Source organism: Gymnoscopelus microlampas, assembly GCF_963454915.1.
Source record: "Gymnoscopelus microlampas genome assembly, chromosome: 15".
Lineage (NCBI taxonomy): Eukaryota > Metazoa > Chordata > Actinopteri > Myctophiformes > Myctophidae > Gymnoscopelus > Gymnoscopelus microlampas.
The window spans coordinates 3,127,111-3,137,111 of record NC_139952.1 but is presented as its reverse complement, the minus strand read 5'-3'; the positions used below and the strand labels follow the sequence as shown (position 1 = coordinate 3,137,111).

General features: G+C 37.5%; 1 protein-coding gene across 4 annotated transcripts; it reads left to right on the top strand.

Annotated features, from left to right (window-relative positions):
- Positions 1 to 1,194: 1,194 nt before the first annotated feature.
- Positions 1,195 to 8,339, top strand: LOC311061297 (uncharacterized protein). 4 transcript variants are annotated; one of them, XR_014602380.1, is made up of 10 exons: positions 1,195 to 1,284; positions 3,187 to 3,245; positions 3,440 to 3,584; positions 3,802 to 3,997; positions 4,316 to 4,403; positions 4,750 to 4,866; positions 5,507 to 5,647; positions 6,006 to 6,160; positions 6,460 to 6,552; positions 6,964 to 8,339. XR_014602380.1 is itself a non-coding variant. In XM_084079875.1 (10 exons), exons 4-8 carry the CDS (start codon positions 3,907 to 3,909, stop codon positions 6,014 to 6,016), a joined length of 345 nt encoding a protein of 114 aa, XP_083936001.1. In that variant the 5' UTR covers positions 1,195 to 1,284; positions 3,187 to 3,245; positions 3,440 to 3,584; positions 3,802 to 3,906; the 3' UTR covers positions 6,017 to 6,160; positions 6,460 to 6,552; positions 6,964 to 8,339. The 4 variants fall into 4 exon arrangements, 3 of the variants coding, with proteins under 3 accessions (XP_083936001.1, XP_083936000.1, XP_083936002.1); XM_084079875.1 differs by having other exon boundaries at positions 3,802 to 3,912; positions 5,505 to 5,627; XM_084079874.1 differs by having other exon boundaries at positions 3,802 to 3,912; positions 5,505 to 5,647.
- Positions 8,340 to 10,001: the final 1,662 nt, after the last annotated feature.

The following is a 10,001-nucleotide window of genomic DNA, read 5'->3' as shown; positions in this document are numbered from 1 at the left end:
GCTCAACAAAATCAGTTTTTTATTCAAAAGTCAACGTCCAATCTTTTTGGTGAGCTTTTGTATTTCCCAAGGTCATAGAAAATCGAGACCTATCCCATTCGATTCAGCGTCCTTTTCTAAGTCTGAAAAAGTTTTTTTTTAATTTAAAAATAAAATATTTTAAAAAAATGTGAGAAAAGCTAGACTTTGAACTATTTCAAAAATCTTTAACTTCTTATTAAACAATTCTAGACTATTGTTTAACCTACCATTCAACTCTAAATCATCTAAATAAGAGGGTTGAAGGGTCAAAATAAAATAATGATAATAATAATATGTTTGTGAAAAAAGCTTCAAGTTTATGAAACTTTAACGCTTGTTTAAGCCACTTTTTAAGGGTCATACAAAATCAAAACCTAGCCCATTCAATTCAGCGTCCTCTTCTGAGTCTGAAAACATGTTTTTTAATTAAAACAAAATATTTTAGAAAAATGTGAGAAAAGCTAAACTTTGAACTATTTCAAAAATCTATAACTTCTTATTGCAGATCGGCTATTTTCTTTTTTTCTCTCTTTCTTATATTATTTGACAATTTGGCCAATGTTTGACCAGTTTATAGTATAGTTTGTTGATTACTTGTATTACAGTCTTTTTCTTTGATTTGTTTTCATTTATTTTCTAAGGTATTAAAATTATTACTTAAATTGTCAGGGTCTCGACCCACAGGTTGAGAACCGCAGACATCCTTCATGCACAAGGCGGACAGTGTTGCCAGATTTTGCGATAGAAATAAGCAACCAGGTCTATGGAAATTAGCCCAAAAGAAGCAACTATGACTAATTGAAAATAGCCAATCTACAAGCTCACAACGGGTTGCGATGCGACGCGCTGTGAGCTTGTAGATCTGCTATTTTAAAACAAAACTCTTATCTGGAAGAAAATGTGAAAAATTAGGAATATTTTTGAAACATTTTAATACGAATCTTGTATTGGGGGTCCCCCCTGGCATAACATGTGTTCAGATGGGGGTCCGTTGATTGGATAATAGCCTACATATTAATCTGGGGGTCCTTGACATGAAAATGTTTGAGAACCACCACTGGTTTAAACGACAGTAAGGAAGCAAGCCCAAAAAACTTCACAGAAAAAGATGCCCAAAGTCGCTTATAATAAGCGGATATGGCAACACTGAAGGCGGAGCTTGTTAGTTTTGAAATCACACCGGAAGGCAGAGGAAACGGCTGTTGGCTGAGAGATTTCTTTTTCAAACCGGGGTGCTTTCGTGTTTACTGTACTAGATAACAGGTAAGTTTAATTAGTTTATGGAATTAAAATGTTATCCAAACACGGTCGTACACGGTTACATGAACTAACACGTTCATGTAACCGTGCACGACCGAGTTTTAGCCATGGTTCACACGACGCTCGTCCTTTCACGAGCCTCATAGCCGGAATTTCAACCTGTTTTTTGCACTTTCAACCCGTACATCAACATAAATATTCATACTTCAACTATAAAGTGCTTACCCCACGGCCACGAATGTTACAATTTTAATCGGGTGTGTCTAAGTACCCGCATCTTCCGTATTGTTGAATAAAAGATATTTTAATCCGATCGGTGGCCATTTTCTCATAGTTGTAATGCATGTGTATAATGTAATACACCTCCCAACCGACGGTCGCGTAGTTTAAAGCATACAGAAAACTCGGAGAAAATGGCCACCGATCGGATTAAAATTACTTTTATTGAACAATACAGGAGGTACGGATACTTAGACCCTCCCGATTCAAATTGTAACATCCTTGGCCCTGGGCTAAGTGCTTTATATTTGAAATCTGAACGTTTATGTATGGGTTGTAAATGTAGAAAACGTCATGATATGATCATGTTTCAGGACTAACGGTTTATCAACCGCGTTTACATAGAAAGCAATGTGTTTGCACCATTTAATATAAATGTATGATGTTACAATGCGACCAGGCATCCTAAAACGTTAAAATATGATTCAACTTGTTAGTTGTAACATTAGCTCTTAAAAGAGAGCTAATGTTGGCCACATATCCCTTTGGTGAGGCCACATTTGTTTTGACTGTAATTATTATTTTATATATGAATCTTGTTTTTAACCTACAGTAAAAAGTAAAATAATTTAATTAAGAGACAGAGAGTACAAATGGTACCAATGTATCCTTAAGGAGAATAAATTAACATTGAGGATTTTAGTGTGCAGACAAATTTGGTAATCCGTTTTTTAACTTAAGTTTTGTTTTGCAGACAGTAGCTAACAAAAGCAGGTAATGTTTATCATCAAAGTGGGCTCCAGGGGCCCTCAGGGGTCATTGGGGGGTTTCCATGTGGTTCCCAGCTAAATGAGATTATATAGCATGAAACTCAGTTTAACCACTTAAACCCTATAAATTGCCTATTTGAAAATGGCAGATCCACAAGCTCACAGTGCATGGTGATGCGTTGTGAGGGTGTAGATCAGCTATTAAAAAACAGTATAAACAACATTTGTGGAATATTTTTGAAACACTTTTGTAAATCTTGAGTCCTTAGCCAAGTACATACTAATTAGGGGGTCCTTGACATGAACATGTTTGAGAACCACTGATTTCATTTGTATAACATGAGTTCATTAATCAGTATGCATTGTGAAACACTTTGCCAAGTTCATCAGAAGAACTGGTTATCACACACCTTCAATTAACCCATTAAGACCTGAGGCCGATTCTACAAAATGTCTTCTAAATTTATTTGTTTTTAACTTGTGTTATTATGTCAGTGGTTCTCAAACTTTTTCATGTCAAGGACCCCAAAATGTATATGTATTTGGCCACAGACCCTCATCTCAAAATATTTTGTTCTAGGGACCCCCAGAAACAAAGATTTGAGTTACAAATGTTCGTTAAAAATTCAAAGATTTGCACACATTTTCAAGATTTTTCTAAAATAACAGATCTACAAGCTCGTAGCGCAGCACTCGGTGCCACGCTATGAGCTTGTATATCTGCTGTTTTTGAGTAGCCAAAGTGTAAAATAATGCTTTTTAGGTAAAATCTAAAAATGACACAGAATCGAATGCACTTAAAAAGCGCATAACCATTCAGTGTTCAATTCAGGGATTTGAATCGTCATATATTTGTAACAATGATTACTGTCTCATTTCATCGTTCTTTGACAAACTTCTACCATCTATTTAACAGGCCGTCACCAAGAAAGCCCTTGCCTTAATTTGGATGGTACTACAGTTGGCAGTGGCTATGTAAGTCATCAATCAATCAACACAAAAAGGAGAACACTCCATACACACACACACACCTAAAAGAAATGTGCTCAAAGTTTTTCCTAGTGCACAGTCACACGCACATTTTTGGATTGCTCCTTAAAATCCCATGTAACCATCTTCATGGTTTACGCCAGGCAAATTTAAGCTGAACCTAATTGTCTCTTTTACAGGCAGCTTGGTACACACCTGGCCGGGGAAAAAAACCTGCTACAGACTTCCTGGAGGAGCGATTGAGGAACACCAGGAAGCGCATGAGAAGGCTGAAACGACCACACCACCAAGAACCAGAGGAACAGACCGTCCCTAGTACACCAGGTAATACTAATAACCAATGTTAATTATCCCCACCAGGCTAGATTGGACAGATGCAAGGGATTATATTTGCGGTCCCATGACTCTTCTGTCCATCATCTTCTAAAAACTAGTCTCAGGCACCGCTGGACCGATTGGCGACTTTTCACACACTCCAAGTAGGCCAGAACCTCAAATACTTTAAATCAGCTATAATGAATCTGTACTTATCATTCAACAGAATCTGATGTGCCTCCTGAAAAACTTATTGAAATGGTTGAATGGATGAAGGTCAATAGGTGTCCAGTGTCCCAGGTTGAGGACTACATGAATCAAACATCTCTACATGGAGGCAAGTGGATTCGCAGCAATGGAACTAAAGGCCTACCGGAAATATTGGCGTATAGTTCCCTAGGCTTGTAGACAATCCTGGCATGGTAATACATTATTTTGCTATTGCAGTTTTGCCTATTTGAATGATACTCTATTTGACTGATACTCTGCAATGCACTACAAGTTTATGTTTAACCACCTAGACCCTACAATATATACTTTGTAGACAGGAGTCCACAGGGTTCTACTTGGTCCACTCCTTTTTTCTCAAACTGTTGTCACACAATGGTGTGTTTATCAAAGAGCTTATCTACAATACCCTACTGCTTGCATACACTCTTATAAGTAGACTCATAAGTGATTTTATTTTAATTTTCTCATTTTACAATTGTTTATATAATGTTATGTTCTCTTCTGTGTAGACCCAATCCTTCGATCTCCTAATCTCTCCACCTGGTGTGGAGAATTTGATTTGTGGGATTCCTCAAGAGGAAGAACTGCACACTTCAGGTGGGGGTTTCATTTAACATAATGGTTAAATAAACAATAATGAACTGTAACTATGTTTCTTAGCAGGTGCTGAGGTTATGAGTTGGGTCTCTTGGATTCTTTCCTGCTTTCTTCACTGTCCTCTGGTCATAGAGATTCTGAAGGGCAGAGCGCTTAGACCCCAAGGCGGTTACCCTCGGCACAACTTTGGGGTTTCACATAATGATATCTGGGTGGTTTTCTATCAGCTGACATGAAAAGCATTCTCTGACCGGGTCAGCCTGTGACTGAGCACTTGGTGTTCAGATAAAACTTGTATTCTGACCATGTGACATTGGTGTAAAATCACTCCTCTGTGTTTGTATAGGTGCACAACACATGCAGTTTGAGTCAGCCTGGGCCCTGACCAGAATCCCCTCAGCTACCTTCCTGCCAACACGCACTGTGCCCATCTTCATCTGTCTACAAGGACATCCGGGAACAGGTTAGCACCTTTTTACCCACGAATAACAGAGCAACATAAGTTTAGTTGGGAATTAACTGTCCAATTGAACTATCAGGGCGACATATGAAAATATGCTTTAGAGGAATGTCTGGTGCTGTATGCAGTTTGGAACCCAGGATGTAAGGTGATGGAGACCATTACACAAGAGGTGTATATATGGAGCTGACTAATTTGTTTGTTGATTCCATGATGACACATTGAGGTTAGACACTCCATAATTGGGCGTAGCTGCATTTGGAACTCCTTATATCAGGGGTCTTCAACCTTTTCAGGCCAAGGACCCCCTAACTGAGAAAGAGATGAAGAAGGGACCCCCACTATATATTACATAAAATTGTGTTGCAGATTAAAGCTTTTCATAGATGTTGGATTCATGTTAATGTGTATTGTCAGACATTTAACGACTTAAACCGTCAATACTTAGTAAACTTTCACTCTGTACTTGGTCTGCTCTTTTTCCCCTCTTTGCCGAAAATAGCCGATCTACAAGCTCGCAACGCCTCGCGCTGCGAGGCGTTGTGAGCTTGTAGATCGGCCATTTTCGGCTAAAGTTGTCCGTAGAATAGGGATGCTATTGTTCAAGTGGTTTGTATAAAGAAACAATGATCTTATCACAGAGATTTGGCCGACCCCCTGTAGCAACTCTGAAGACCCCCTAGGAGTCCCAGACCCCCTGTTGAAGACCCCTGCCCTGTTATGGCTGACTCATGGTGACATGAGCGTGGCATGGGGGATCTCCTGTAAGCCAATTTTAATATAGGTAATTGTCTGATCACAGTTATGAGAAAAAGCGTTCATCTGTATACATTTATCTATTGAAGAATAGTGAAAATAGCAGATCTACAAGCTCGCAACATCTCGCAAAGTGATGTGTTGTGAACATGTAGGTCGGCTAATAATGGTATTATTGGCCCCGGTCATTGTCAGTCATTTCTTTTTTGTTTACAAAGCCTAAAAGTCGGAACCGAAATGTAATTCGTCCAATGTTTAATGCCAAAACGGTTACATTGTTGATCATAATTATTTGTATGACAATTAACCAAATGTTTTCCTAATTTACACACTTTTTCAAATGTATTTAGTCACTGTATTTTGTTCTGTGGTTTGCTGTGTTGTAGGCTTATGCTGAGTTTAACAGGATCGCCACCACACACCTAGAGACAGACTTCTTTGATGCTCTGGATCGCTATACACCACAATTGGTCACTATCTTAAAGTCCAAGAAAGGTGCCATTAGAGATAAATTATCCGGAATTGTGCAGCAAATTGATGGGTAAGTCTACAACATGCTTCTTATATTTGTAATTATCATGACTAAGTTTATGTACAACCTATTACCCCAAATAGTACTTGCTTCCCGGCTGTATTACAGAGTGTTAAAGTATTGCTAACTATTGATCGTTGTTGATAACTAAATGCTGTGGATTGTACTATTTTTAAATCACATCTCCAATCAGCAACTGTTCTCTGCAACTGTTCATCAAACATATATTGTGGTGTTTCATGCTGTAACTGTACTGTAACTTGTGATGGTCAGATCTTGAACTTTATTTGTTCATTATCCACTTGTAGAAACCCGACGTGACCGCGCTGGGTAGGCTTGTTCTCCGAGGCCTCCTTCTTCTGCTTGGAGATGACCACAGCAGTTTCTACACCACTGTCTTGGTAAGTTCTCATAGTTACACCTTAAAGGTCCAGTGAAATTACATTTTCGTTAATTTTATTTTGAAGTTTCAGTCTGAAACGGCCTTGCAAACCAATCAGAAGGTTCAATCCCTTCAGGCTATAGCACGGTGGAATCTCACTCACATGGTGTGCAGTGTAAGTGTTTGTAGCCTGCACTCACACGTTGCTCAAGGGAGAGAGAGATGGCCACTATGCAGAATGTTTGTTACCAAGTTGCTTATTTCTAGCCTAAAATGTTTTTAGATACATATTTTACTGTGCTGTTTACCATGAGTAATATACTGTCAAAAACAGTAGGCCAACCAATGTTGATAAAACTTCTCAATGCAGATGTGTGTGAAGTGTCTACATTTCCCTGTTGTAATGTTGTTTTTGTTTGGTTCTGTACAGGATTGTGACAGCGAAAGTGAAGACGCCTGGTCAGAGGTATCGGTCGGATTGCTGACTGTGAGCAGTGAAGATTCACCTCCCTCAGATGGTGTCGACCTTCAGCCAGTGTCAACAGCCATCATCCTTGAAGGAGGTATTGTGATGGATAATTTCCATAACCTCCCTCAAGCACCGTGCCTGCTGTCTAGCCTGACGTATGCACTCAATTTGAAGTACCCTAATGATATGAAGAACATATTGAACTTTATTCAAAGAGTGATGCTTGGCTTGGGAAAGGAAAAAACTACCCCCCAAACTGCAAAGTCTTAAAAACCTCCTGTCATTTTAGAAAGATTGTATAGTGGATAACTGGTAGGCAGGTTGTCCTCAGCCCTCCTTTGTGACAGTAGACTAAAATGCATGCATTTTATTTTTCTCATGCATGAGAAAATGTTGTAAAGTGATAGGAGTTCTAAATGAAGCCACTTTTATTCATTTTAAGTACTTTAGAGCTGCAAATTATTAAGACTTTGAATGTAATACCATTAAGTAAAAGTAAGGCACTTTTTTGAAATTGACAAGTGTTCACTTGTTCATGTGTGAAATAATGTACTCTTTCAAACTGTAATGGGGCTGTCCACACTAAGCATATCACTTTTGTCAATCCTATCGTTGTAGAATTATTTAGTTTAAATACAGTGCAGACATGATCATTTCAGTGGGCAGTTGCTCATGTCTTCCAGAGTTCCAGCAAATCACTCATATTGTCATCATCAACACAGATACTGTTCGTCTTTAGTTGTGTTGAACAGGAGGAGAAGGATGGAGGGGCTACTAGGCTACAATTGCAGTAGCAACACAGAAATGTGTGAGGAATTAATTAGCATAATGACTTTGTGGACGAAAAGAGGTTCACAATCATTGGCTACTCTAAATTCTATAAAATAAATTAAAAATGTGTACATATAGTGCTTGGTGTGGATGGCCCGTTAGGCTTTATTAATTACGCCATTTGTATTACTAGAGCACTTGTCAGTGTGTTTTGTCAGACCGTTGGTTTAGTCTGCAAAGTTAGTACACGTTTGGTCATTATAAGCCATGTTGGGTATTGTTTTTGTGGAATCGCTTGTAAATAATGGTGGTTTGGTTTGTAATTTAAATTTGCAGATCAATTATTTTCAAATAGCATTTTTATATAGGTGTAAAGTGCTCATGTGGCATATATTCACTTACAAAATATCCAAATGCTTGCAGACATTTTCACGATTTCTTTCATAAATAGCAGATCTACAATCTTCTATATGTTATATATTTCATCTGTTAAATCATAAAAACAATGCTTAAAGCAGTTCAAAGCAGGTCTAAATGCCTTGGTTCAATAAATGTGAAGATTCAAATCATATTGTCTGTCTTTATTTTTATATTTTCACATTTTGGGAAATGTAAGGTAATTTTGAACAAGATGTAGCCTTACAGTATATCAGCATACACATAATTTAAAATGTACATGCAGATTACCATTAGGTTGTTGGATGATCAGGATCAATATTGATTCCTAACATGATTCAGTATAATCAATTTATAAATTAAATCAGTGTTCGATTCCTGATGTTGATTCAACATAAAATCAACTAAAATGTGCATGCAGATTACCATTTAGATGATGGTTGAATCAATGTTGATTCCTAATGTTGATTCAACATTAAATCAACTAAAATGTGCATGCAGATTACCATTTAGATGATGGTTGAATCAATATTGATTCATAACGTTGATTCAACATAAAATCAACTAAAATCAGCATGCAGAATACCATTTAGATGATGGTTGAATCAATATTGATTCATAACGTTGATTCAACATAAAATCAGCGTGCAGAATAAAATTTGGATGATGGTTGAATCAACGTTGATATAGTGTTAGTTAGTGGTTGAAACACAAACGTTGAATCAACAAAGATTAGGGTTGCGATTTCAGTACAGTTTCAACGTTGAGATCGAACGTTGATTCAACCGTTATGGCCGCCTATTTTTCAACGTTGATTCACCCATATTTTGCTATCTGGGAAGTCTTTGAAAAACATTTCTGTGACAGTTGTGTCGGTAGGAGTAGCCCATGCATACAGATGAAATAACTAGACACCTGCACACCATCTTAACTTGCTCAATAAAGAAAAAACTGTTTTGTACATTCTCTATGTGATGTTGACATTAACTCCAATGCCTAGGACAGATACATGTAGTTTATAATCAGAAAATGAGAGCGACCACAAGTGCGAACAACAGTTCAACAAGAGTATTGCCAATTTTAGCCAGTGTTTCTTTAAGACTATACTTTCAGGGATCATTTCTATAGTATCGGAGTGGAGAAATGAGTTTCTAAAGTGTTTGGTCTCGCTAACCACGATGATGAGTTGTGATATTTCCTCTTGAGCGTTAAGCAGACATTGAATAATGATTTAGTTCATATGTTCTCTGTCATTGATGACTGTTCTATGCTTCCTAGTGGAGTTATGAGGGAGGAAATATGATCTGAGTGGTTTGTCTTAAGGATCATTTGAAATGTGAACTGTTTATTATTTTACTGTGTGTACACACGCAGTTCTATAAACAGCAATTTGAAAATGTGGCATTCCTCAAACTGTAAAGTTGAGAGATAGCAAAAACAATTATATCACCCAGTCATTTAGACCTGTAATCATGTTACTGTATGTGACAATAAAGTTGATTTTGATTCTCTTGTATGATAATGTTAAGGTTCTGAAATCTCCTTATTTACACATTCATCTACAGTTTGAAAATCAATGTTTTGTGTCTATTTTTCCCAGATTGATGTGTATGGATATCTGATTTATTCTGTCATCAATCTCCTCTCAGAACAATTAAATTACATTCAGATGTATCTCCCCTGACATTGTTGAAAGATGCATTGAAAATACGAAATGTTTCAATGTATTTGTGCTAAATGTAATCAAAAGTCTTTGAAAAACATTTCTGTGACAGGTGTGTCGGTAGGAGTAGCCCATGCATACAGATGAAACAACTAGACACCTGCACACC